Below are 26,679 nucleotides of genomic sequence, written 5' to 3'. Positions count from 1 at the left end.
AAACTTATCTGCCATCCACCAATGACTTGATTTGTTTTCCAAATAAATTTTGGGTAACCCAACATAATTTATTATATAAACGACAAGCTAGCATGGCTAACTTCATGAAATGTAGGAAAAAATGCGTTGTCTTTTTACTTCTACTTGCAATTGTATATGATTCTCTATGGTACTCTTCCTTCAACTTGCAGAGGATATATTGGCAATCATGCTGAATCAAGAGGCCCTAATCATTAGCCTTGATATATAATCAAGGTTTCATGTGCTTGACTTTTCACATACATCACTCTTGGTTGGATCAAGGAGCACAACTGCAACTTTAAGCATTCTCATGTTGTATAGCCCCTGGAATGTGGGTCCTCAAGCCCTAAACAAGTATCTAGTCAACAAAATCACTCTTCTTGATCAGCCTCTTTAACAGACGACAACATAGAATGATGTCCAAAATAACTCAAAAGAATTCAGGTTCAAGCATATTAGAGCACCTTTCAAAGGCTTACCAGAATATGGATACTGTTTTCTATGGCTGAGTTAATTAACAAGCATAAATTCAAATAGAAAACCAATCGCATTCTATGCAAGAAACAAATCAACAGTTGCAACGACAAAGAAATAACAAGAAATTTTATGTTTCCTATGCCCAGCCAAATTGAACAACGCAGTGTCCTATAGGCAGACAACAAGTAGTAAGCACCGCACATTAACACAATTTATGCATTATAGCATTTCTAGACTACAATCTAGATGAATACATAAGCAAATTCAAGTTTGCAATTTATCAAGGTATAGGCAAATCAATATTTCCAAAATTTAGAGTACATCAAGTTGGATAGCCCAAATAAACAACTAGATGTGAAAAGATATTATAACCAGCAAATTTTACATCAAAATGACCTAAAAAAAAATTTTCCTACTGCTCCTTTTAAACAGTTTGCTGGCACGTATTCTGGTTCCTAGGAATTATTGCACCCTAAATGGAGCATAAGCCATACAAAAGGTCTTCATCATTAACGCACAGTCATTTGGAATAATAGATCTTACAAAAGCAAGGTTTACTGCTCTAGATGTTATTATCGATCATCAAAAACCTCAACTTAAAAATGCTAATGACATGACAAGACCATGAAGTTTGCTGTATGATGCCAAACTCAAGGAACACAAACAAAACAAATCCTAAGAAGCGTCAGGGTAAGTTAAAGGCATCAAAGACTTGAACTCAACTGAGCCATTAATTTTAAAGCTTGGTTTAGGGGATCCTGTACTCAATACCAATGGAGGATCTGAAGATCCTGCCATCCCATCCAAAAAGCTTCCAAAATTTACCTATATTCAGCAGCATTGTCAAAGGGGCTTAAACATAGTTGATGGTCGTGAAGTAAATAAGGAAACTATATGATTAACCTTTCCAAACCTAAACTATGCCTCTCATATGTCCATAGGATTCCTTTTCAGCTAACAATATGAAATCATTTTCCAATTTCTGTTTTAACAAAAACCTAAACAACACCAGTAACAGTTACAAAGATTGTAGTAGTATTATTCCCGCACAAAAGTAGACATGTATAAATAGAAAACTAAGGGCAGCAAATTTTAATTCCCCTCAAGATTATACCCCATGAATATAAGCATTCATTCATAAACAAGTGAAACAAAGAATCTCAGATAAATTTAGAACCTGATGCAGCAGAAAAAAAGGTGAGATAAAGGTTAGATAACTGAACACATAAATGTGGAACAATATAATTAACACGTGAAAATCTTATAGCAAATTGATTTTTCAAGCAAAGATGTTAATTTGTAACAAACTAAAGTTCTATAAACCCAACATTGCGTGCAAAGACCTTTAAACATCTAATATTGATATAGAATTCTCAACTAAATTCTCCAAATGTCAAAATCATAATTCACCTCATAGTAGCCGAGAAAACAACAAAGAAAATTGCTTTAATTCCAACTGGAAGGCCAGAATCCATGAATCCCATATCCGGTCTTCCAATTGTCCAAGAAAATGACTTTCTTCACTGCCCAGAAGGAAACCAAAATCGCGACAACCATTGCCACACGCTTGGCCCTCGCATCCTTAACATAAACAAGCACATGGGTCACGAATGCAAGCAACAATCCCACAATGGTATAAAGAAAACCCACCGCGAACCCTTCCGCTCCAAGTTGCATCCCCGATCCCTGGTAAAAGAAAATCAATTTGTTTGGATCATTCCTGTCCACCAAAAACATCGGCATTTTCCTTATTATATTATGCATTGCCCCCGAAACGCTGAAGAAATAAACAAAAACGGCCCCGGAAAGCCAGATTTTGGGATCATGTAAGAGGGTCTCGCCGGCGAAGATCTTTTTGGCGACGAACGGGGACGAAATTAACAAAATGGCAACGATCAGACCGAGTTGCTTTTTCGAAAGGATAGGAGGACGATGGATAGGCCCCACGGTGAGTTTAGTTCTGGACTCGACGAACTCGGCCATTGACTCAGCCAATCGGGAGAAATCGCCCTGGTCCATTTGTTCCGAGTCATCTTTTAGGGATTTGACGGTGGGGCCGACAAGGCGGATGTGGGGGAGGGAATTGACGCCGAAGAGGTGGAAGGAAGATTGGGATTCACGGAACTCAATGTCGCAGAAGAAGAGTTTTGTATTGGAGTTGTTGTGGTTGGTAATGAAAGACGAAGCGACGAGGGCGAACTCTTGGCGGAGCTCGCGAAGGCGGAGTTCGGATTTGTCGTGGAGTTGGGCGGCGTCGAAGAAGATGAGGAAAGAGTAAGGACGAGGGGTTTTGGGGGAGGTCAGGAATTTGGAGACGGTTCGGTCGTCTAAGTGGATGACTCCTGATTTTGATTGCGATTGAAGGGTCTGGAGATCATCTACTAGCTCTGATTCAGTTTCAGCTGTTGAAATTACAAGGAAGAGAGAAAGGGCGATGAACGATAGTAGGAAGAAAAGATGAGCGGACGAGATCGCCATTTTTCTTCTTCGGGCTTGTCTATGGGATTGGCGAGGAAGAGTTGGTTTAACAACACGAGACTCGGTACATGTCGGAGAAGACTTTGACTTGACATTTGAGTTTGAGCTACAACCAATGCTAGAGACGTGTTTGGGCCAAGTCCAAGATTAGTTTGTGTTCTTAAAGTGATCAAGAAAAAATTTTCTATCAATCTGAGGGCCCAAAAGAAGTCTATCCATGGGCACTAATCAGAACTCAATTTAACCAAAAATCAAAGCAAAAGTTCACCTTTTAGACAAATCCAACCCATCAAGTATCAATCCACTCCAACCTGGCTCCATTCTCCAAAAATCAAATCCCCTGTCAAACATTTTCAAGCATACACTGTCCCCTGTCTCAGCAACAGCAGCAGCAAGAAAAAACTCTGGCTGTATTCTCCCAACTTCGCTGAAGCTTTCGTCTATTGCATTAGGCTGCCCCAATGGTTTCAAGGCTAAGTGTGCTTTCTTCTGCCCTGATATCATCATTGCTCCAAATGTTGGACCCTGCAAAATCTAACCATCTTTTTATCGATATGACACAAAAGTAACTCAATAAAATAAAAAAGAGGGTAAAAAATAGACAGTGGCATTGTTAACCATTCTTGGGGCACCATCAATCTCTGCAACTTCCGTTCCTGTAACAATCATACCAGGCACAATCTCCCTAGTAAGCCTGACAATTGCATCCCAAATACTAAACTACAGTCGAGTAAGTTAGTAACTTGATTTGGTGTAAATTTTCTGATTTAGCTCTGCATGCTTCTTTTATTTTCCTTAATTTCTATCTCTTGGCTTAGTATATGCTATTGCTTGTTTCCATTCACTAATTACCACGCTATTCCTCCATAGATCGGGAATTACATTTTAGAACCAACTTGGCGACCCCTTTTTCTTTTACATTATTGTGCTCCCAGGCATGTTAAAGATGCTTCAACAGCTTAGAATCTTTAGTATCTCAAGTTTCAACCTAGAGACTGCAACAACTTCACTGACTGTATAAAATATTTTTGAATACTTAGATTTAATTTAGATCTCACTTTGTCTAATGTAGTTGTTTCATGACAATTAGTATAATGTATTATGCCTTCTTGGTTACCGGAAACAGGATGTTTGTCATGTTTACCAAGAAAGCAAGCTGTGCTTTCTGCCTTCTTTTCACAGCTTCCGGTAAACAAAATTTTGTTTAATACCTTGATTGAAGCTTAACCATGTATCTGCTACATAAAAGTGGTACAAACAAGCCAAATTAAAAAAGAAAGGTTGGAAAATGTGGAACAGATTTCAATTGCACTTATTAAAGTTGTTTTATTCCTTCTTTTGACTAAAGCTAATTAAAGATTAAAGTGTGTTTGATTGCTTTAATTCCAAGTTTAAACTTGTGGTTTTTTAAGCTAGTGATGCCACTGAGTCGGTGAACAACGAGCAAGCAGTGTTGGTCCCGACTCCCAACCGCCAAATCAGTCATGTTCTAACATGCAACAAATGGACTCACTCTCCATTTTTATACTGCTAATTCCAATTGGTAGGCAGCCTGGCTTTTCATTTTTCTTTTCCATGGATTATATTCCTACTTCATTCCCAAAAAAAACCCATGTCGGCTTTGCATTTGTAATATTAGGCATTATACCACCTTACTTGATACCTAAATTTGTTTGAACGCAACTGAGATTCTTGTTGGAATTTGCTGATGCAACTCTTTTTTACGTGATGAATTTGGAGGAAATTAATCAGTAATGCTAATATATTTAAGGATCTGAACATTCTTGCATGGTTAAATTGGTACATTCAATCATTATCAAATAATTAATAGACAAAACTAGGTTTAGTGTTTCTACCCCTTCATACATGAACTCTCCATTTTCGAATACTCATCATTCGATGCACATTTCCTTCTCAGAAATCCAGCAGATATCTCATCCTCTTCTTCCAAAAAAAATTCTTCAGCCAACAAAATGAAGACAAGGGTCTCTCCATTGGCCTCTCTACTCTTCATTACAGTACTGATAGCTGTGTTTTATTCTTCATCTGGAGCAGCTGATTCACAAACTTCTTTTGAAGATAACTTTAGAATAATGTGGTCTGAAGATCATTTCAACACTTCTAAAGATGGCCAGACCTGGTACCTCTCCTTGGACAAAGAAACAGGTATGGACAAACCCATATTTCATAGAATTTGATTCCAGGATTGATTGCTGTAGTTGTTCTTGGTTATCAAACTTGCTTCAGATATTGAGGATTTTAATTTGTTTCTGCTTGTTATTTTGTAGGCTGTGGATTTCAAACCAAGCAAAGATACAGATTTGGTTGGTTTAGCATGAAACTGAAGTTAGTTGGAGGTGACTCTGCTGGTGTTGTGACAGCTTACTATGTTAGTACTTTTGACAATTTCACATATATTTCCTTTTGTTCTTTTGGTTTGGAAGCTGAAGTTTAAGAGTGTTGCAGATGTGTACCGAGAATGGGGCAGGGCCAGAGAGAGATGAGCTGGATTTTGAGTTCTTGGGGAATAGGACTGGACAACCGTATTTAATCCAGACAAACATCTATAAGAATGGAGTTGGAGGCCGTGAAATGAGGCACATGCTTTGGTTCGACCCCACTGAAGAGTTCCATTCATATTCCATTCTATGGAACAACCACCAAATTGTGTAAGTCCCAAATTTTATCACTGCCAAATTTACAAAAAAAAAAAAAAAAAAAAAAAGTTTTCTATAGAAAATTAGTCACTCTTACTTCAACCTATATAACATGGCGTCGCCTAGCATGGGATCCCCCACGATGAAAGGCAGTGATGATCATCTCTGTCATTCTTGTCTTTTATGTTAATTGCAAATACTGTAACTGAGATTTGTAGACAGTAAGAATTTGAGCCTAACTTTGTTGTTCAAAACTGAATTGAATTTCATACTGAATTCTTGCAAACAGATTTTTTGTGGATAGAGTTCCCATTAGAGTATGCAAAAACAATGGTGATGAAAAAAACGACTTCTTCCCCAATGAGAAGCCCATGTACCTGTTCTCCAGCATATGGAACGCAGATGACTGGGCAACGAGGGGTGGGCTTGAGAAAACAGATTGGAAACGAGCCCCATTCGTGTCCTCTTACAAAGACTTCAGCGTCGAGGGTTGCCAATGGGAAGACCCCTACCCTGCATGCGTCTCAACCACAACCAAGAACTGGTGGGATCAATACGAGGCTTGGCATTTATCTGTTTCTCAAAGGATGGACTATGCTTGGGTGCAGAGAAACCTTGTGATTTATGATTATTGCAAGGATTATGAACGATATCCGAAACTTCCCTGGGAGTGTTCATTGAGTCCGTGGGATTAGGAGCCAGCAAGTGAGAAAATTTAGTATTAAAATTTTTTTTTCAACTTAGTATAAAATCCTTATAGTCTTCCACTATAATATATTCAGTAATTGAATGTTTATATTATAATTTATTCAGTTAATCTTATGATATGAGTTTGCATATTTGTCTTTTTGTTTTTTAATCAAAATACAATGATAAAGTTCAATATTCCTAGTATAATGACAAATTTTCTCTTTTATCTTTTTTTATGAATAATATTTTTTTGCTATTTTCAAGAAGAAAAGTTTTAATTAATGCAAAGTATATACTTTGCCTATATTTAACCTAATTTTTTTTATTAGAAATGATAGTATTTTTAAGCTTCAAAAGCGACGTGCTATGATCCTATTCAAGTATATTTTAAAAAACTAACAAATAAACATATAAGATCGTCTAAAAATTCCTCCCAAATGTATAAAATGTTAAGAGTTACAGGAACAAGCGAATTTCATTTTTGAGGTCAGTTTGAATGGCTTAACATCTCCTTGACCCGTTTTAGGTGGCTGCAACAAGTACCTAAGATGCTTTGTTGTCCGTAATTGGCATCAGCTCTCTCAGAATAGCTAACATTTGGCAGAGGAAGGTACTGGCCAGGTTTTCTGATACATCATTCAGTGCTAGTAGAGTACCTGGTATTCCAGTACTCTTCAATTTCCTCAGCTGTCCTACCAGGGATTCTCCCAGCAATTATAGCCCACCTAACAATGAATACCAGTAAAATTTTAGAACTTTCTTCAGAGAACGAAATGCCTTGCAAGAAAACCAGGAGGAAAAAACAAAAAGAACTGAAGTAAAGCAAAGAATCTAACCTCTCTCCAACCAGATTATACATCCTAATTATAAGTGTTTCCTCATCCTCAGAGAATTTACGCTTTGATTCTTCAATTGTTTCTTCTGAACAAAATGCAGGAAAGATGTTTAGGTTTAAAGGATCCATAACTCAAACTTTAGAATTTTTATCCAAAACCCCACCAATGACCATACCACTGCAGCATTAATTAAGAAATGGTACCACAAGTAGTACTGTTTAACAATTAACTTTTTGCCTACATATGAAAACAAAACAGATTTTTTGCAATCAGGTATTCATTCATGCTGAAGGCAAAAAAATTAATATGTTGTTGGAAGGAAGAACATATCATAAGAACTGAAGAGGAGAACAACAAAAAAGAGAAAATCCTAAGATCTAGAAGGGCAAACAAAGAAAACCACTGTTTTGAGTTTACTTGCAAAAAGAAAATAAATAAATAAAGAAGTTAGGGATACTGAGAACTGAGAGGGTAATTAAGTAGCTGAGTACCTCGAGAGTCCACATAAGTGTTACCAGAAGAGGAATGTTCAGAGTCAGCCATATGAAGTTGAAGCCTGAAGGAAATAAATGATCTTGAAAAGCCACTCGTTAGACTTAGAGCTGAGTAAACAGCCAATGGGTGATTGTTTTTAAAACTATGCTGGCGCTTAAATAATGTAGTAAAGTCCACAGTCAGAGGCATACATAAGTAAGAATGGTAGTTGAATGACAGCTACGGGCTACGGCTATGGTCTAACTGGTTTGATGGGTAGTTGAGGCATTTGTGAAAAGATTTTATGTAATGGCATGCAGCATATCAGCATGTGGATGATTCATCATAGTATCAAAATTTCAGCATGAAATTTTTTCTTGGATCAATCAAGTTTTTCTCCACTATGGCCGTAAACTCCGGCAACCCAGTGGGAGTGGACAGATTCCTTATTGTTGTACATGAAAATTTACTTAGATGTTCCCAAATGTTTCAATCAAGCTCACTTTTCAGGTTCCAATGCATTTAATGTATCTGTTGTTATCTGTTCAATTAATTTTTTATTAATGAGATTGAATCATATTATTATAGTTACTAACAACTGACTCATGCATGAATAACCATTCATATTATTATAGTTATTAACAATCGACTCATGCATGAATCGCCATTTGTATAAAAGGAATAAATTGATGACTAGATTATCACCTGACCCCTGGTTCATCCAAGACATAAAGAGGGTTTCTTTTCCACTACTATGGTTGGTGAACCTTTTCCAACGCTGAATTTTGCCAAGATCCTGAAGCTGACACCATTTACATATTTGACGCTTATAAAACCAGAACATTTGCTGGTTATTTTAAAAACAACTATCATCATAAACACTTGGGTGATTAAATGAAGGTAAGCGTGTTTCTTGTCATTTGTTTTTTCAAACACGCTGTACCATTGCGAATTCTGGATGAGCCAAAGTGGAATTACCAGTAAATAATGCCAGCTGAAGAAACTGAAAGAAATGCTTTGTTGAAAATGACTTGTTGATAATGAGTAATTAAGCTGAACAGATTCGATTCTTTCATTTGTCCTGTAGGGCGCTGCTGTCTTCTTCTTTTGGCTACCTTTGGTCCTCATTTTTCATGTGCCTACTTTTTGATCCGGAAGCTATTTCTTGTCTAAAACAAACGAATTGAGTCTTATCTACATTAATTAAATAATTAAATCATAGTCCAAACTAGCCAACAATTCCATTATGCCTCAACATTATGAACCCACTGTGTGGTTTCGATGCAGAATATAGATTAACCAGTTTAGTAAATATTGTGAATTCCAATTGAACAAATATTGATAATACATTAAGAAGCACTAAAACCACAAGGATATAAGCCCATGAGGAATTTTCGTATTAGTTTGTTTTAGCTAAAATAGCTACCATATATGAAGATCAATCTGCTAGAACTGTTACTGCTGCTCAAAAACCACGAATCTTTCTGTGTTCCTTGCTTGCAATGCCAGCCTGTTGGCACACACCAGTAATTAGAAAATTTAGCTACTCAATATGCTAAACTTGCACACAATAAACTGAGTGTAGCTAGTTAGACTACCTGAACAAGGAAAGTAGACACGTTCTTCCTCTAATCACCTTGAAGTTGAATAACATGTGACGACAAAATAGTAAATGGTTTGAGACCCAATATGGCAGCAATAAAAGAAGGCAAGTCATATGTAAGTGTCTGGTATTTACTATACCACATGCACACCTGGCCCAATTCTGGATCCTGTAGCATTGCAGCAAAATTCCTTCTTGAGCTCCTTGATTATCGTGCTGTAGCTAAAATCCTTTTTCAACACCTGAACATTCGTAAGGCTCTTCCTACCATTACGTTGCTGTACACTCAAATGCACATATTTCTTTGCCCCAGCACCTGAATTCTCAGCATTTGCGTCCGTGAATGGATATGCCTAAAAGTCACACAATGTTACAGTAAACAACATCCTGATCAATTTGCTGCTGTTGTTGGTAGAATATTAATGTAATGACCGGGTTACTTAATTTAAGGTAAAAGCTATTATTGTACCATAAGCGCCAGGAATTTGGGCATCGAGCTCAGTCATGAAAACTTGGTTGCTAGATATTGAAGAGAAGTGACAACAGCTTTATTTTCTTACAGAAATGTTCACAGCTGCAAGAAAGGAAATCAGCTCTTCAATTATGACAAGGATTCAATGCAAGAACGTCAATCATCACAAACATTCAACAACGGCCAGCCTTATTACAATGCAATAATGGAATTTCCTAGAGGGAAGATCTATAAATGATTTCTTTCCTTCATTTATCCTAAAATCTCTAGATGCCTTATATCTCCATTAAGCCTATATGATTTTTGTTTCCTTCTAAATCACAGATTTACTAAAGTTTTTGTTCTTAATGACCCACAAATCCCAATTTTCCTATTTCCGTTTGAGAACTCCAATTTTTGTATGATAACCTTTTAGTTTCAAATACAGTTTGGATGTAATTCAAGGTTTTACACGCATTCAAGCCTATTAAAGATAGGTCCCGGTGGAATTCAGAAGGATGGAAGTGATGACAAAGAAAATTAAAGATAAAATTTTGTCAAGGAATGCAACGCACACCTGACAAAATACCAATGAAATGAAAAGACCGGCTAGCTTCCAACTAAGACAAGACAAATATCTTGGTATTGTCAAGGAATACATGAACCCCTGTCCTTGTCCGAATGTATTCTTGCTTGGCAAGCATAATTAGTTCAGGAAGACCAAACCAGTAAAGCCGCGTTATTATCCTATTCTGATAATTATCATCACCTAGTGCTTTTTGCAAGGAAGTACCATCACAAACGTTATTAAGGCCAAACAATGAAAATCCTAAAGTACTTATGCTGAAAAACTATCAACACAAGCAGCTGGCTTACATCAGTGCCATTGAAAATTGACAGGGCACCATTATTCATCACCATAGTAATTTTTTGCCCTATCTCTGTAGTCAAAATCACACTTCAATTCGATCTATTAAACAACAAATTTTCCTAAATATCATTAAAAGAATGGGTTTCAGCCATAATGCATGCACTGTCCTCCTAACCATAACATTTAAAATTATCTAAGTTTAAATTGCTTTCATGGTTTTCCTACTTTTTACCACCTTACATGAAAACAATCCTCTCGCTGTCTTGAACAAAACATATTACTAGTTTTAAGTCTACTCAAATTAAAACCAGGATGAAGTGTCTCAAATACAAAGGGCGCCCCGGATTCTGAAAGTTTCTACCAAAGAAAATAGTCAAAAGCAATAAAGAATTAAAGCCAATCTTAACCATAAGCATGTCATCATAGTGATTAGCATTTGATGACGATAGGTTGACAGAGAAAAATAAACCGAGCCAAATCATGAATAAAATAGACACTGCAAAAATCTCCAGGAGAGAACACCTGAGAGATAAAGAGGAGATATAGGTGGATAAAATTCAGAGAAATTGGCTCTTAGATCTACAAAGCAACATTAATAAAAAGGTTTAGTCACTGTTGTATTTTGGAGAGAATTTCTATTGACCACACTCAGCTCTACGTCTACCTATTACCTAACACAGATTATCCAGCACGTAAAGTTACATTTAGCACCGCTTGGATGGTTAGGATGAAAGCAACCCAAAAAGAAGAATCACTCCACCTCTAAAGAGGAGTGAGAAAAATGCAATAAAATTTACATTTAAGGGACGCGATGAAGGATAAAAAATTGATTGAATAGCTGATGTGTCAATGTCAAACTAATAAGATTCTTCTGGTATAATCGTTAAAATTATCACTTTAAAAATATTCATTCAATTTCTGAAATGGAGATGGGATAGCTGTTCAATGAAATCAAGATACAACAATATGGCTAGTAGCCTAGTACTAGTGCCAGATATACAGAGTCCAAATACTAGAAAGCAACTTTTGCCTTTGAACCACTACTAGTACCTGCGATACAGAGTCCAAATAATATAATGTAACTCTTGCCTTCGAACCATTAGTTAATATATCGAAAACTGATTACAGTACTAACTGAACTTCAAAATTGATTTTTTGTTTTTCCTTTTCGTGGTGTTTGAGCAGCCAGAACCCACCAATAGCCAGACTAATTTTTAGGTTGCACGAAAGGCATATTTGGGATTTTGGAATTAGTCCCACCGTTTGGTGTTTAACAGAGCGGGAATAGATATACCAAGATATAGTTTAACTTTAATCCTTTGATCTTTGAATCTGTTAGAAACTATTGGAATTCGGAAATTGATAGGATATTCTCTCAAAAGCTCCTTCATTTACAGATTTCAGATGCAAAAAGACGTCTTTTTTATCCTTTTTCTGAAAAGCAATTAGCATGCGAGAACATAACTCAATCATCCAATTGGAGAACGAAAATTAAGATCAATCAAAAACAAGACAACAGAATTGCAGTAAATATACAAATTTATTCAAAAGAAACCATAACATAAAGTAAACATAGAGAAAAGACTTTAAATTTATTTAGAAGGCCTAAACAGGGCCAGACATCATAATCCTTCACATAAAACCAGACACCGGTTCACATGGGAGACTTAGAAACCACCACGAAGACGCAAGACAAGGTGAAGAGTGGACTCCTTCTGAATATTGTAATCAGCCAAGGTCCTTCCATCTTCCAATTGCTTCCCAGCAAAAATCAACCTTTGCTGATCTGGTGGAATCCCTTCTTTGTCCTGAATCTTCGCCTTGACGTTATCGATTGTATCCGAACTCTCCACCTCCAAAGTAATAGTCTTCCCTGTCAAAGTCTTGACAAAGATCTGCATCCCACCACGAAGCCTCAAAACCAAATGAAGGGTCGACTCCTTTTGGATGTTATAATCGGCCAAAGTTCGACCGTCCTCAAGTTGCTTCCCAGCAAAGATAAGCCTTTGCTGGTCTGGTGGGATTCCTTCCTTGTCTTGGATCTTCGCCTTGACATTGTCGATTGTGTCAGAGCTTTCGACTTCCAAGGTAATGGTTTTGCCAGTCAGGGTTTTGACGAAGATTTGCATACCACCACGTAGACGGAGGACGAGGTGGAGAGTTGACTCCTTTTGGATGTTGTAATCGGCCAAGGTTCGGCCGTCTTCGAGCTGTTTTCCTGCGAAGATTAAACGCTGTTGGTCTGGTGGGATCCCTTCCTTGTCCTGAATTTTCGCCTTGACGTTATCGATCGTGTCGGAACTCTCGACTTCCAGGGTGATTGTCTTGCCAGTTAGGGTCTTAACGAAGATCTGCATCTTGATTGGCTGAAGAGAAAAAGCAATGAGAAAAAGAAATCGAGCTGTTTGGAATGAGAAAACAGGTGATTATAGTGATTAATTTATAGGAAAACTCCTGAAGCAACCAACAAATGAAATATTGACACGAAAGAGTAAGTTGGTTTCCGCCATAATTGACACGGTAGGAATCCAATGAAGCGGTGGGGCTCACCGCCGATAGTCTTTTTGTTTTACAGCGTTAGGTGACCAGCTTTTGACAAAGCCTAAAAGGACGACCAAGGTGCGTCCCTATTTGACGGAACGTCCCGTTGGAGTTAAATGGGCCCAAGTAGTCATTGTCGTTGGGCCAACACGGATTTTATTTATTTTTGCAAGTTGCCGAGTTGGTGGACAACTTTGTTTCCAAGAAAGCTACGGATCAATTTTAAATGTGGTTCCTTATTGCGTCTGTATTCTTTGCACCATTTAAGAAGATCTTTATGGAAAAAAAAAGGTTGTTTTGTTTACCTTCTCCTGTCCCTTAGTCCTGAGGGTCCATTTGAAAATACTATTAGAAGGTTCAAGGTTTAGCTATAAATCTTAATTTTTGATAAGATGGGAGGTCTTTAATCGAGCTTCTAAAAGGACCATGACAACATTTTTGGGCTTTTTGAAGTTAATTGAAATGAGGGGGGCGGTGTTACTCCTAAATCTCGTTCTGTTGCTAATAGCTTAGGCCTGGAACCAGGTTCCCGCTAGAAGTCTCTTTTTGGGCCTCACTGGCAGGCTTTGTTTCTAGTTTATGACCCAAATCAGATTGTGGTTTAGCCCAAACCAACCTCAATACGCCTCTTTTCCAGTTTCGACAGGATCAAACAAGTTTGAAGTCTCATTGAAATAAGGATTGGGCAACGGATGAAATGAGCAAAGTAAATAGTATTCCACATTTTCCATTTCATGCTATATGACTGCTTACCCTTTACAGTCTCTCTCATCAACACGTATAGTTCTAAGGAAAAAGTTACCACAAAATGCCAGCAAAGAGTTTAAACAAGCATTAACCACTGCAAATGTTAAATCACTATAGGCACGTTAAAGTAGCAATGAAAATTCTAGGAACAAACAAGGAAAATATGAAAATGTTTTATGATCCTCCAGTAACACTTCCATTAAAGATCTCAATTGTATCACCTTGGGCAACTTGGTGCCACCTAAACGATCGATCTTCGTCCATCACATTCTGTTTATATATGAAAAAATAACCTTCCTGCGGAAGATGAAAATGAAGTCTCTGGTGCAGCTTTTGCAGTTCTTTTCTCAGCTCTCGCACATTATCCGATGCATTCACTTCCACTGGTATCTTCTTAGTCTCGCACTTGGGCAACACCATCAGCTTCAGTCTTTTGGAACCCGTTGAGGCCGCCCCTGCCGACCCTGTCCCGGAACCAGTAGGCGATGACCTAATGTTTACATCAATCTCAGTATTATCTGTCAGCTCACAGTCGCGTAAGGATTGATGGTCTTGCAACTCGGCACCGCTGGATTGAACTACTAACCTGTTGACAGGGACAGGTTCCATCTCATGAATCTTTTCTTTTAATCGTGAAACAGTGTCGTTCACGTCCATCTCAAGAGGAACGGAGGTTCTGGAGGATGGTATATTAACATTGAGTTGGATTTTCTTAGATGGGGAAGATTGTTCAATATTGACTTGAGCCTTATCGGGTTCCGGGGCGAGTAGGAGTTGAATGCGGGAGTTTTGGAGGATTTCACAAAACTCAACATCTTTCTCATCTTGAAGAACTTTGCCATTGAAGACAAGAGTTTGGCTAGGAATAGGTATTCCCTGGTATTTCTGTACCTTTTCTTTGATTTCCAGGACAGTATCAAAGAAACCAACTTCAATGGAAAAGGGTCTGCCTCTTTGGGTTTCAAAGATGACATCCATTTGAAAAGAATCAAGACTTGGGAGGAGAAATTAAGGTTGGGATCAATGGAGGGGATTTTTTTTTTTTTTAAATTTAAAGTTTGTAGGTTGATTTATGCGAATAATCTGCTGCTGTTAACTGCTATCCGATATATTCTAAACTGTGAGCCCGATTTAGATGGGGATTGGTCATTTATTTCTCTAGATTTTGAAGATTTGAAAATGTGATATGCTAAAAAGGTTCGGATTTTCTCTTTAGAGTTTAAAGCCGTTAGCTCAAAGTCATTACTATGTTGGTTTCATAAAATTTTTAAAAATGTTTTAAGCTGTAAAACCCAAGCTGCATGTAATTAATATTGGCGGATTTTTTTACTATATATCGATCATTAATTATTATTATTATTCCTTGATTAGACAGATTGAGATTATTGTTGCCATTTTTTTTTCTTTTGATTAAACATAAGGTTAACAAAACGGATGATCTCGTCTAACAATTTCGACTAAACAATGCTATTTGCATGAAAGGAGACTGTTTCTTTTACAGCAGATTCACTTTGCTTGTTTGGATTTTGAAATGAACTTGAATCATCCAAAAAAAGAAACTTTCTTGTGATATTCTAATCATCTTCCAATTTGTGATAATAACAAACAATGAATTACGGAGAATAATATCAATTGACAGTGATGCCACGTCATATAAATATATCCTTATTTGATATGAGTAATAATTCATAATAATACTATCTGCATGTTGAAATAACCAGTCATTGAGGCACCATTCGTACAAATAAACGAGTTGATTGTTAATTTGTTATAACTATACAGAATTCTATGCGCAATCTGAAGAAATCAGTCATCTTTAAAAGCACTACAATTGAACTTGCCGAGGCCAAACTTGACCATAAACATCTTTCTTATTGTATCGCCTGTCCCAAGACCATGGGACATCTGTAAAAGAGATAGAAAAAAGTTTGATGAATCACAAAATGCAGCTTATATAAATTTAAGGCGATACATGAGATTAATGCTTTATGACCTTCGGAGGAGTATGGCTCAGGAGGGAGTTCATAAGGCACAGGCAATGGAATTACTTCGGATGTCTTGCTTCCTTGCCAAGTAAGGGTAACTAGCTTTGTTTTTGGCGCTTTAGAACTTCCTACTGACCCACATCTACCTGTATCCTAATTCAGGCAACAATCAAAATGGTTTTCACCATTTTCTTCATCATATAACATTCCCAGTTAATTCATCCAACAAATAGATAAATGCTATTGAATCAGAAGTACCCATTACCTTTGATAAACCTCCATTACCCGTACAAGAAAATCCACCATTCTCTTCTTTGACATGAGATGGTAAAAATAGCACACCCAGCTAGAGATTCATAGGAAGGCATAAAAACATACCGTCAATGCTTAGTTAGCACAAAAGAGAGGAAGGATTAAATAATGAGAAGATCATACAAAAGTAAAAGATAAAGAAATATAGATGCATTAATTTGTTCAATATATACATTCTTGAAAGCTTGGGACATGCAATGCTTTTCATTGGTTTTGGTTTCATTATCTATTCAATAACATTTACATCTCAGCTGGGCTTTCAGACATCAAGTCAGATGTATGTACCTCATAAGAACGGATCATCAACTGAGAATTGTTCTTCTGAAGAGCCCCCCAGGCAGCTTTGCTAAGATTTGCAGAAGTTAGCAAGAACCAACTGCAACCGTGAAGAAAGTTTCAGAAAACAGCAAGAGAAGAGAACCCCACCCCCTTTTTTGGTGGTGGTGGCTTTTAGGGGGAGGGGGGGTGTAGTGGAGGAAATCCAGATGCTAAAAATTGAAAGTTTCAAAAAGCATTATATATAGGGCTGAATGAATTGTTACGCCAGTTTTTGGCCCTTGAAGCGGGTGTATGTCTTGATATGTGGCATTGCACGACTGAAACACCAAAAAGCAAAATCTTAAGAATCCGCATTGCTAATTGATATTTTGTAGCTCAAACTTTCACCAGGGACGAAAGAGGTATACCATCGGCCAGTATGGCTTGCCTTCCACTTTGCCCAATACTTTTTCAAGAATGCTTTTTCCACATTCTTAAATGGACTTGGAATTGCATTTCCAGCTGCATAACCCTAGAGAACAAGGTAGAATAACAAATGCAAAACAAATTTCAGTCAAAAAGAAATACTGTTTTTATTCAACTTCTGCTGGTATCACTAACAAATTAGTTTAAGGTGTAAAGTAATGCTAACACCGAGAAGCTCTCATACATGCAGTTTATCAAATGGGAAGGCATTAACAGTAATCTTGGCTCTCTTAAGCTTAAAGAGTATAAAGCTGCCAAGATCAAGTTGGTGAGCACCACAGGTTTTTCAAGTGAATTGATTTTACACTGAACTGATTATATGCTTTTGGAGAGCCATTATTTGGGATGCATAAAGATATTCAAAACTGACAGTAGTAAGTGGATGACTTGTGCAACTGTGTAAATGATGGGAGGTTAAGAGGCTAACAGGAAAAACCTACTTGACAGTACCTCTAAGGAGCATCTAACATCTTCCACACTGGGCCATATTATTAATGGCTCCCCCAAACCAAGGGCTGTTTTATCTTCTAAGTAACCTGATGACATTGAGGATGCTAGCTCAGCCATCCATTTCTCGTCCAATGAACCAAGAGAGGAGAACTGCAGTAAGGCAAACATAAAAAAATCCCATCAATGAAAGCAAAATCTATAGAACCAATTTCTTCTCTTAATCTATACGGCAAGATTCATTTAGAAGAAATGAAAGGTATGACTGGGTGCAGAACCACACAGACATATCATACAAAACGAAGTCCAATAACTAAATGAACTATCATTAAAGGCTGTCACCAAATCCCAGAGAGTACCTGAGCATTAATATTCACCCTAAATCACAGCATGACTCCACATGACTAGAAGTCCAACAATACCTGATAAACTAGAGGAGATCTCAGAAACTCTTTATCAAAAACACACTCCTGGAGAACAGTACGTAGCTTCATATGCCCCCACTTTTTCATATTGGAACCCGTATGATATCCCGGGACAGATGCAATTAGTCGGACCTGAAAATTATCAAATAGTTTAAATGCTCCCACACAAGTATGCACTTAAATAAAATAGGTTCCATCTGTAACATTATTACTTCGGGTAAAAAAGAAATAGCACTTCAAAAAATTAACCAAACAAATAAAATTATACCCTTGCATTGCTATAATCAAACTTCTTGAAGAAGGTGGAATTGATATTGAAGTTTCCCAGAGCTGGTAAATTAGCAGTGAACTCAGTCCACTGCAAATTTTATAGAAATGAAAGGTATCATTATAAATCTTAACAAATAATACCCAGACAAGTGACAACTACCTATCAATCTACTTGAACTTGATTAGTCAGGCAAACATATGAAAAGAATGATTGGCAGTATTACCTTATAATATCTAAGTTTCAGTTCAAATCACATAAGATTTGTATGAAAGGGGGAAGTTTTAAATTCACTGAGCAGATCATGAAAGTGTTTTTTCACATGCAATATAAAAGCAGATCCACAGAATGTGCTATTTGGTACCTTCAACGTGCTGAGATAGTCAATCAAGTCATTTTCAAATCCACATCCTTTCTTTGAGTTATTTTGATCTTTCCAAGGGAAATCTTGCATCCATAAACCTTGACTTTTATTATTCCAGTCCACATATATCAAGTTTGCTGTATGAACAATAACTCTCACTCCTTGAGGATAGACCAGGAGCATTGCCTTCGAATGGTGTGTCCCAAATGAAATGGGTAATGGTGGCTTGTGCAGGATCCAATTGGAAGGCTTGTTGCTCTGTATAAGGTGCAGTAAATAATGTGAAAAACCAGAAGCCATAAGTAGAGCTTCCAAAGATAAAAGGGAATATTTATAGCTATAGCAGACCTTCATGTGATCCAGCCTGCTATCTCCTTCCCCATGAATAACCAACACATAAGGAATTTTTGCAAGTATTGGACATGCTACATAAGGCAAGGCAAAAACTGTTATAGATGTAAAAAAGCAGTATAAAACAGATAAGAAAAAAAAAAGGCCTCATAATCAAACAAAAAGAACTATACCAAAAATGAGATGTCGATAAAAGAATAACAGACATCATAACCAAAGTCCTTACACTATGTTACTTGAGGAACTTAATAACAAATGGCATCACAAAAAGTTAAGAGAATTCACCTGACATCAGCCAATCAATATCTACCATGTAATTTGAGAGGACCGCAAGAAGAACATCCCCCTAGCAATGTAATACACAATCAAAGAATCAAAAACAGCAAATTTACTAAGGTATGCGGTGAAATAACAAGGCCATGCATAACTTGGATCGCTATTATTACCTGAATCACATCTCCTATGGAAACAGAATTAGTATTAGCCCAAGCAGGCAAGCCTTGAACTTTCAAGAGCCGAAATGTATGCGATAACTTATCATTGGAAACACGAAAATTGCGAATGGCCTCAACACATTTCTCCTCTGCCTACACAAATTTGAACCAAACCGTCAAAAATAAAGCTTTTAAACAAAATTCAGAAAAAAATTTTCAAATTTAATACCTTCAACTTGTTAGCTGAGATTGCTTCATCTTCCAAACCTTGATTTCGCTTTCTCTTTGAAGTAAGTTTCTCTCTTTCTCCATCGCTGTTAGCTTCAGTAAAGCTTCTCTTCGTTTCACCGGTCGAAGTTGATACGTATTTGAAAAAGTGATGACCTGGAATTAGCTCTATTAAATCACCATTACTAATCGCCGCATTTTCGCAGGAACTTAGCTTCTTTCTCAGCTCGCCGGACCTAACAACAACCGGATTCGTCCCCTCCTACAAAATTCCACCACTCAACAATCCATTTAACGAAAGACAGAGAAAAAAAAACACAAAAAAGTAATGAAATTTACGACGAGTAAATCGGCGGAGCCGTCAGGGGACGTAGTTAAAGCAATGTGCTTGCGGCTGAGTCTCTTGTCAGAAATAGAAACATCGTTGCGGCCAATGAAATTCGGACCGCAAAAGAGAGAGAGCTTAGGCAGTGAAGCGTCTTCTTCAAGATTCTTATTTACAGGAACCAGATACCCAATCTGTTAACAATTAAAATGATCGCTTAGCTAAAAAAAAAAAAGATTTTGGGATTTTTTAAGGGTACCGACCTGAGAGAGAGGCATGTGTGAGGAAGTGCCGTATCGTGCGGAGCTTTCAAGTGGAAAGAAGGAAACGGAGAGAGTGGTAATGTTTTGGCGGAGGAATCGCGTTTTCTCGCTCCGGATTGAGGACAGCGGATGTGGTTCGACGCTGCGTTTCAATAAGGTTCCTATATATGCACTGCTTCATGCTTCAAATTTTTAATTTCGGGATCAGGTAATAATTGTTCATATCTAATCGAATTTAATTTAAATTTTTAAATAATATATAAAATTATAAATTTTTATAATTTAATTCGAATTTCAATAAAAATTTAAATTTTTAAATAATATGCAAAATTATAAATTTTTATAATTTAATTCGAAAACCAATAAAATTTTTATATGATATGATTTAAATTGAATTTTATCATGATATTTTTAAATTATCTTTTTTATTTATTATATATTATTTTTTTTATAATTTTCAATATAATTAAATAATTTTAAATCTAAAATAATTATTTTATTTTATAAAAATTAATAAATATATATAATTTGATTTGATTTGATTTTTTTATTTTTAAAATTTAATTTAAATTTAATGTATATATTTAATATTAAATTTAATTTTTAATATAACTGAAGTGTGAGTGAGAGCGTTCGGCCTATTCGACTGCTGTGAGAGCTAGCCTACGAGACTTTAGAAAAGAATTCCGTAGGTAACCTTTCTATTCCCAAAGGCCCAAGCTTTGAAACAAAAAGTAAGAAGCTTTGAGTGCATGCTTATTTGAAAATACACAAATACTTCAGTGCCTGCAATGTAAATCTAATAGCTACAGTCTTTCCTTTGCTCACACACATGAAATCCACTAAGAACAAAAAGGACTTGAAGTTGGATTGCCAGAAAAGGAAATTGAAGAGAAAGTATGGGGAAGGAAAAAGGAAAATGGGGGGCAAAAGTAACTTTCTGATCCTCCATTCATCTGTATATGTACTGTAGGCTGTGGAGATAAACAAGAAAAGCACAACAAAGGTAATATGTCATGGGTTTTTCATCTATTCCATTATATATATATATATATATATTAATTAAAAAGGGAAGATTCCATTGCTCATCTCTAATATTTCTCTAAGGAGCCTCAAAAGGTATGATAACTGCTAATGGAAGGTTGATTAGCTTTTGCCGTCCCCCAATTTGTCTTCTTTTTTCAAACTTCGTTTTTCTTCTTCACTACCTGGATACGACATTTCTCACAGAAAACAGCTTCACTATCAACCACTCGCATCCCTTTCTCTTTTTCAGGCATTTAACTCCCACGTGTTTGCTATATTGCAACATATTTCACTCCAACTACTAATCTAATGCATGTTCATCTCCATTCATTTTGCTAATTGACTTGGTGAAGTATCAGCAAAATTGAGCCCATGCTCGACCTGTGGAAAAATAACAAGAAAATTTCACTTCAATATATCCAATTTTTAAAATGTTAGGTCTTTGCAGGTGAAATATCATACTAGCTTGCAAACTTACAATGTGGCAAAGAACAAGAGAATAGCCATGGGGGATTAGGAGACCGCCTGAAACTATTTCTCCTTAAACTAAATCTGGTTTCAGTAGCAGAAGTGATGTTGCCGGTTGTAATGGTGATCTGATGATGAACTTGTGGGCTGCAGGCATGATCAATGGACCCTACAGCCACCGCTGTGGGGTTTTCAAGCGTGACAGACCCTACCAGAGTAGTTGCAATTCGATAATTCCATGCCCAATCTCGCAAATAAAATATCTAAACCAACAGGCATTTTACCATAAAGTTTCCAACAATACATGTATAAGAACATGCCTCCAAGAGAATAGCATCAACATAATCAGGAATCTGTACGTTGCACCAAACCTTCTTGAGAATCTTAGTAGTAAACTAATTGATATATCCTAATAATAATAATAATATCAACCGTATAATTATCGAGCCAAGTGGTGCGAGCCCTCTGGTGGCTACTGAACCCCGGAGGTGAGGTTGGTCCAGGCTGGTGATGGCAAACAGCAAATGTGACCAAATCTTAATTTTTTTTCTCACCATTGTTTGCTTGTGTGTCTTCCATATGCACAAACACCCTCTCACATATAGGGAAAAACTGGTAAAATCCTAGCCAAACTGATACGATTTTTTTTTTCAATTTCCGAGGAAAATTTTTCGTGGGAAAAGTTTAAACAAGCAAATGATAAACTGACAATGCAATGATATATATAATCTAAGCAATTAATGTTTGTGTGTAAAGAAAAAGTTTGTACCTTGGGGTGAGGAGGTGGTAGAAACAAAAGAATCTCTATCATTGATAGTGGAGCTAGAATCAGAATTAGTACAATTGTGAGTAATAGTCTTCTTGTCCCCTTGCTGAGACCCTTTGCGAGGAGGGCTTCTCTGCAACTTTTTTTTTTTTTTTAAATTAACAAGAAAAACTCATAAATATCAACACCATTAAAAAATGAATAAAGATTGAAAAGTCATGGGCAGGGTAGTAAAAAATTTATGAAAAATTCAACAATGAAGACTGAAATTTTCAAACATGCATGAAACTGGATTTTTGAGCTATACAGCAGGTTTAAAATTATCCCAAAAAAATTGAAGGAAACTTACTGTGGTTCTTGAATTTGGACTGGTTTGTCTATTGGCTCCTCCATGAGAGAAACTTTCCATGTCAATAACAAAGCTGTGGGATTTGTCATCAGTTGTGTAATGAAATCCCTTCATATGACCCGAAACTGAAATCTTTTGAGTGGATATATTCTCTTCTGACCCACGACCCTCGTAGGAAGATGCCGAATCCTATCAACAAATCAGAAGCCGAACCAGACAGAGTCAGAGGAACAAAAACAAAGACATACAGCTCTTAACTTGAAATTAAGATAAAATTTTAATGAATAGTATTAGACATAAAACGTTTGGATGATAAAGAAAACCAATAAAACAGTTACAAGAAAAAAAATGAAATATTTGAAGAAAACTGAAAACCCAGAGATATTAAGCTTACCAACTTTGAATTTTCCGTCATGTCCATCATTTTCTCCGGAAAGTGAATCAAAGATTAAAAAAGAAAATCAATAAATGAAGAACCAAAGGAGAAGAGATGGAATTAGGACTCTATACAGCGCCTCCAATTGCGTACCCAGTGGGGCAATCTTAATCAACCACCTGATTAGAAGAGAAAACAAGAAAAGAGAGACACACCCTCCCTCTATAGAAGTTAAAAACTCCAAGACATCTAAAATCAATAAACTACGTACTTTTAAAATCAAACAAATCTCATGATTTACAAACAAGAGACGTCGGAAAAGAAAATTGAATCACCAACCTTTGTAACAAAGATAGAAAAGAACTTAACTGAACAAAGACAACTCTTTTGTTGTTGAAAAAGACTGATGCTTTAACTGATATCTGTTATAAATGAACTGATTTTGTAACAACGTTGGACAGTTCCTGAAGTTGGCAACAGAGATTTTGTTTCGCTTTTTGTTAAAGAAAACACATAAAAAGAAAAATAAATGAAATGGGAAGAAGAAAAAATGTAATCAAACGTGCAATTTACAAGAGAGAAAAACAAGACAGAATTTGGAATTGCAGAGGCTTTGTTTTCTCTCTCTGATATATTTATATAATGAGTTGTTTACAATAAAAAATTATAAATTTTTTTACATTTGTTTACGGTACAGTATTTATAGTAACATACCAAGGAGAAATAATTAATTAAAGTTACCAACAAGTGATTGGTTTAATCGGTTAAGGCTCATCTTCCTCGACGAAGAGGTTTTAGGTTCAAATTTTATCGATTGTCATTTGTTGGGATCATTTTGAACGTATGATCTGCAGCTATCTGTCTTAGATTATTAGGTACAGTACATCTTACTTTAACTTGGGGGATTGAGCAGTCTATCTATCTCGTATTTTCTTATAAAAAAAATAATTAATTAAAGTTAAAGATTCGTGTATTTATGTCATATAAAATATTAAAATTTATATATTTATATTATTTTTTTATATAAATATTATGGGTCATAATTTATATTAACAAAAAATTATAAAATATATTTTTTAATTTTGTTAAACTTATGTAATTATTTTTAAAATTTTAAATTGTATTATCTTTATTTTAATTTTTTATATTATATTAGTACTTGTAATATCATATCATATGTTAAATTATTAATTTATAATTAGTTGGACTTATGATAACGTCCTTCACCCTTAGATTATTATTGTTTATAGAAAAAAAAAAAAAAAACCTTCTAAGCGATGTCATGAGATTTTGCTTTTTACGATTATAAACTTGTTGGTATTAGTCTTTCCTTTTTATGTTGCTGGTATTAGCATTTTACTTTTTTATGTAATAATAAACAAGCAATATGATGTGAAAAATCAATTTTTTTTTAGCAATTCTTTTAAATATAAGTATACATCGAGTTGTATAAAGTGAAGTATTAATTAATTTTTCATTCTTTTTACTTCATTAATATGTATTAAAATTCTATTGCAAGTTCTTAAACCTAGCTACTCAAAAAGGTAGATGTGACAGCTTTAAGTGATCAAATAATTATTGATAATCTTTTTCTATTTAGGCACCCAAAAATGGAAAAGGAAAGGAAGGCAACCTTCCTTATATAAAAGGGGAAAAGAAATAGTGACCTTTTGCCACTTAATTACCATGGAGATCCAAGTCCAACAATGGAATTTCCTTAAACACATGTTGCATTGGGTGGTGAAAGTAGTTATCGAAGGACTTATAGTCTCGAATTGACATGCTATTTATTCGTGGGAATGAAGGGACTTTATAGTGCTCTTGAGGCTTCAATTTTTAGGTACAAAAGGGACTTTCTTACAGGAAAAAAGGCTGGCAATGGCAACAGATAAAGAGTACAAAATATTAAGTTTCAGCTGCGCTCTGGCAAAGCTTTAATAAGTATGCAGCTCAAGTTAATCAATTAAAAGACTATATATGTACTCTTTAACCGCTCGACGGCACATAGCTCCAACAATGTCATGTGCCTCATCTTAATTCTATGCCTAATCTCTTAGAAAAAAAAAATTAATGACTCTTCAAACTTAGAGTTAAAGCATAGGGGGGAGCTTTTGTCATGTGTAATGAAGCAGCATGTTTGCTATTACTCAAGTCTGAATCAAGCTCGGGACCACCCTGTTGCCAATTTACATATTTTCTTCCATATGTTTATCTCCATAAATTAATTTTCCTGGAATTTCCATTGCAGCAGAAAGCAATTCAAATTCAGATAAAAAAAGGAAAACATTAATTCATTCAATTAAAGGTTGTATCAAAACTAGTCCTACATTTTGGCTTGAAAATCTTACTATATTTTCAATAGGATGTCAGCTGTTGGTTATTTTGTTTCTCTAAATAGTTATATTAAGTCAATGTAAAATCTACAGGAAAGAGTAAAAGAAATTTGAGGACACAAATTAATAATTAACCCATCAAAACTTCTGCCACGGAATTTGAAAATCATATTTTAATTTCTCTTAATTGTACACGTATACTTGTAGGTTCTCATTGGCCGCAAGGGAACTTTATACCTTATATAAGCTGACAAAGTTGATGCAGTGGAATGTAAGAGTAGAGTATCATTTATGAACATGGATAGCCTATTGATAAAACAATGGTCTTATTCCTTTCTTTCGCCATGCAAAAAGACTCCAAATTCTTTAACGTCCCTTCTCTTCCCCGCCACCTTTAGATCGCGTAAGCAATACTTAAACACCCTTCCTACAAGCACTTCTGTTTCATCACCAAAATCTCCTCGGAAAACCTTCTTAATTATTGAAAATAATGTCCAATTCCGAGAGGTTGCCGATCCGATCCACCCAGCAGGAATTCCAGCCCCAACCCAAACAACCCATCAAACGCCTCCACACTGCCCGCTACTACGCGCATCGGGTTCGTGAAAGCTGCACCACTAGAGTCACCAAAGTACTATGTGCCATATTCTTGTCTCTTCTTTTAGTTGTTGGCATTGTTTCCTTTATTTTATGGCTTAGTTTGAGCCCTCATCGTCCTAGGTTTCATATCATGCAATTTACGGTTCCTGGTTTGGCTCAACCCTCAGGGTTTGAGAATGCTCAAATAACGTTCAATGTAACGGCCAGGAATTCTAACCAACATATTGGAATCTTTTACGACTCTATGGTCGGGTCAGTTATTTATAAGGATCAACAAATCGGGTCAACTTCGTTGCTGGAGCCGTTTTACCAGGAACCTAAGACAACTACAATTGTGTACGGTACATTTGCTGGGGCCACGCTTACCGTAAACAACAACCGTTGGAATGAGTTCAGGAATGATAGGCAACAAGGGACGGTGGTTTTTCGTTTAGATATAACGTCAGTGATCAGATTTAAGGTTTCGACATGGAAAAGTAAGCACCATAAGTTGCATGTCAATTGTGATGTTGCAGTGGGTCCAGATGGATCAATCTTGCCAGCTTGGAAGAACAAGAGATGTCCTGTCTATTTCAGTTGATTCTTGCATTTTATTTCTTTCTCATTTTCTTTTGGTTTTGCTTTGTTGAAGTGGAAACTGTACTAATTTGATTTGATTTGTAATGTTATGTATCTAATGGAATTATGATTGAAGGCACATTGAAATTCTTTATGTTTTGAAATCCTCCCAAACGATAAAGGAGAGAAATAAAGTAATTTCTATTGAAAT

At 36.2% G+C, this 26,679-nt stretch overlaps 9 protein-coding genes across 16 annotated transcripts; 2 read left to right on the top strand and 7 right to left on the bottom strand.

Annotated features, from left to right (window-relative positions):
• Window positions 1-47: 47 nt before the first annotated feature.
• Window positions 48-3,046, bottom strand: LOC111278257 (putative dolichyl-diphosphooligosaccharide--protein glycosyltransferase subunit 3B). 2 transcript variants are annotated; one of them, XM_022864862.2, is made up of 2 exons: window positions 1,909-3,046; window positions 48-379 (listed from the first exon to the last, which is right to left on the bottom strand). In XM_022864862.2, the coding sequence occupies exon 1, from the start codon at window positions 2,974-2,976 to the stop codon at window positions 1,945-1,947; it is 1,032 nt and encodes a 343-aa protein (XP_022720597.1). In that variant the 5' UTR covers window positions 2,977-3,046; the 3' UTR covers window positions 48-379; window positions 1,909-1,944. The 2 variants fall into 2 exon arrangements, with proteins under 2 accessions (XP_022720597.1, XP_022720598.1); XM_022864863.2 differs by having other exon boundaries at window positions 48-367.
• A 146-nt stretch (window positions 3,047-3,192) lies between these two features.
• LOC111278672 (putative xyloglucan endotransglucosylase/hydrolase protein 8) lies at window positions 3,193-6,530 on the top strand. The gene is made up of 4 exons (XM_022865297.2): window positions 3,193-5,142; window positions 5,265-5,365; window positions 5,443-5,645; window positions 5,923-6,530. Exons 1-4 carry the CDS (start codon window positions 4,950-4,952, stop codon window positions 6,326-6,328), a joined length of 903 nt encoding a protein of 300 aa, XP_022721032.2. The 5' UTR covers window positions 3,193-4,949; the 3' UTR covers window positions 6,329-6,530.
• Window positions 6,531-6,708: 178 nt separating this feature from the next.
• Window positions 6,709-9,146, bottom strand: LOC111278256 (MYB-like transcription factor ETC1). Of its 3 annotated transcripts, none has more exons than XM_089765001.1 (5): window positions 9,060-9,146; window positions 8,612-8,802; window positions 7,651-7,715; window positions 7,160-7,244; window positions 6,709-7,048 (listed from the first exon to the last, which is right to left on the bottom strand). In XM_089765001.1, the coding sequence occupies exons 2-5, from the start codon at window positions 8,707-8,709 to the stop codon at window positions 6,958-6,960; spliced, it is 339 nt and encodes a 112-aa protein (XP_089621127.1). In that variant the 5' UTR covers window positions 8,710-8,802; window positions 9,060-9,146; the 3' UTR covers window positions 6,709-6,957. The 3 variants fall into 3 exon arrangements, with proteins under 3 accessions (XP_089621127.1, XP_022720590.2, XP_022720589.2); XM_022864855.2 differs by having other exon boundaries at window positions 8,612-8,827; window positions 9,060-9,141; XM_022864854.2 differs by lacking the exons at window positions 8,612-8,802; window positions 9,060-9,146 and having other exon boundaries at window positions 7,651-8,318.
• On the bottom strand, window positions 8,929-11,933 carry LOC149517695 (protein translation factor SUI1 homolog 2-like). 3 transcript variants are annotated; one of them, XM_089765002.1, is made up of 6 exons: window positions 11,230-11,933; window positions 11,081-11,137; window positions 9,706-9,810; window positions 9,377-9,589; window positions 9,232-9,269; window positions 8,929-9,143 (listed from the first exon to the last, which is right to left on the bottom strand). In XM_089765002.1, exons 3-6 carry the CDS (start codon window positions 9,727-9,729, stop codon window positions 9,089-9,091), a joined length of 330 nt encoding a protein of 109 aa, XP_089621128.1. In that variant the 5' UTR covers window positions 9,730-9,810; window positions 11,081-11,137; window positions 11,230-11,933; the 3' UTR covers window positions 8,929-9,088. The 3 variants fall into 3 exon arrangements, with proteins under 3 accessions (XP_089621128.1, XP_022720593.2, XP_089621129.1); XM_022864858.2 differs by lacking the exon at window positions 11,230-11,933 and having other exon boundaries at window positions 11,081-11,202; XM_089765003.1 differs by lacking the exons at window positions 11,081-11,137; window positions 11,230-11,933 and having other exon boundaries at window positions 9,706-11,072.
• A 146-nt stretch (window positions 11,934-12,079) lies between these two features.
• LOC111278255 (polyubiquitin 11) lies at window positions 12,080-12,915 on the bottom strand. The gene has a single exon (XM_022864852.2). The coding sequence runs from the start codon at window positions 12,913-12,915 to the stop codon at window positions 12,226-12,228; it is 690 nt and encodes a 229-aa protein (XP_022720587.1). The 3' UTR covers window positions 12,080-12,225.
• Window positions 12,807-15,361, bottom strand: LOC111278254 (ubiquitin domain-containing protein 7SL RNA1-like). Its single transcript, XM_022864850.2, has one exon. The coding sequence runs from the start codon at window positions 14,822-14,824 to the stop codon at window positions 14,021-14,023; it is 804 nt and encodes a 267-aa protein (XP_022720585.1). The 5' UTR covers window positions 14,825-15,361; the 3' UTR covers window positions 12,807-14,020.
• A 134-nt stretch (window positions 15,362-15,495) lies between these two features.
• Window positions 15,496-20,198, bottom strand: TDP1 (tyrosyl-DNA phosphodiesterase-like protein). Of its 3 annotated transcripts, none has more exons than XR_016344174.1 (16): window positions 19,993-20,147; window positions 19,744-19,923; window positions 19,406-19,666; window positions 19,189-19,329; window positions 19,028-19,088; window positions 18,740-18,816; window positions 18,392-18,649; window positions 18,028-18,117; window positions 17,757-17,891; window positions 17,338-17,487; window positions 16,830-16,933; window positions 16,686-16,739; window positions 16,429-16,519; window positions 16,097-16,177; window positions 15,840-15,977; window positions 15,496-15,751 (listed from the first exon to the last, which is right to left on the bottom strand). XR_016344174.1 is itself a non-coding variant. In XM_089765000.1 (16 exons), the coding sequence occupies exons 1-16, from the start codon at window positions 20,005-20,007 to the stop codon at window positions 15,672-15,674; spliced, it is 1,896 nt and encodes a 631-aa protein (XP_089621126.1). In that variant the 5' UTR covers window positions 20,008-20,198; the 3' UTR covers window positions 15,496-15,671. The 3 variants fall into 3 exon arrangements, 2 of the variants coding, with proteins under 2 accessions (XP_089621126.1, XP_022720581.2); XM_089765000.1 differs by having other exon boundaries at window positions 15,840-15,984; window positions 19,744-19,896; window positions 19,993-20,198; XM_022864846.2 differs by having other exon boundaries at window positions 15,840-15,984; window positions 19,993-20,146.
• A 694-nt stretch (window positions 20,199-20,892) lies between these two features.
• On the bottom strand, window positions 20,893-23,526 carry LOC149517694 (uncharacterized). The gene is made up of 5 exons (XM_089765152.1): window positions 22,996-23,526; window positions 22,602-22,790; window positions 22,256-22,391; window positions 21,497-21,694; window positions 20,893-21,399 (listed from the first exon to the last, which is right to left on the bottom strand). The coding sequence occupies exons 1-5, from the start codon at window positions 23,023-23,025 to the stop codon at window positions 21,374-21,376; spliced, it is 579 nt and encodes a 192-aa protein (XP_089621278.1). The 5' UTR covers window positions 23,026-23,526; the 3' UTR covers window positions 20,893-21,373.
• Window positions 23,527-25,496: 1,970 nt separating this feature from the next.
• LOC111278757 (NDR1/HIN1-like protein 26) lies at window positions 25,497-26,602 on the top strand. Its single transcript, XM_022865381.2, has one exon. It carries the CDS (start codon window positions 25,801-25,803, stop codon window positions 26,488-26,490), a length of 690 nt encoding a protein of 229 aa, XP_022721116.2. The 5' UTR covers window positions 25,497-25,800; the 3' UTR covers window positions 26,491-26,602.
• Window positions 26,603-26,679: the final 77 nt, after the last annotated feature.

Source organism: Durio zibethinus, chromosome 8 (genome assembly GCF_047325235.1).
Source record: "Durio zibethinus cultivar Kanyao isolate XHJ-2024 chromosome 8, ASM4732523v1, whole genome shotgun sequence".
NCBI classification, from domain to species: domain Eukaryota; kingdom Viridiplantae; phylum Streptophyta; class Magnoliopsida; order Malvales; family Malvaceae; genus Durio; species Durio zibethinus.
This window is presented reverse-complemented; position numbering and strand designations above follow the sequence as displayed.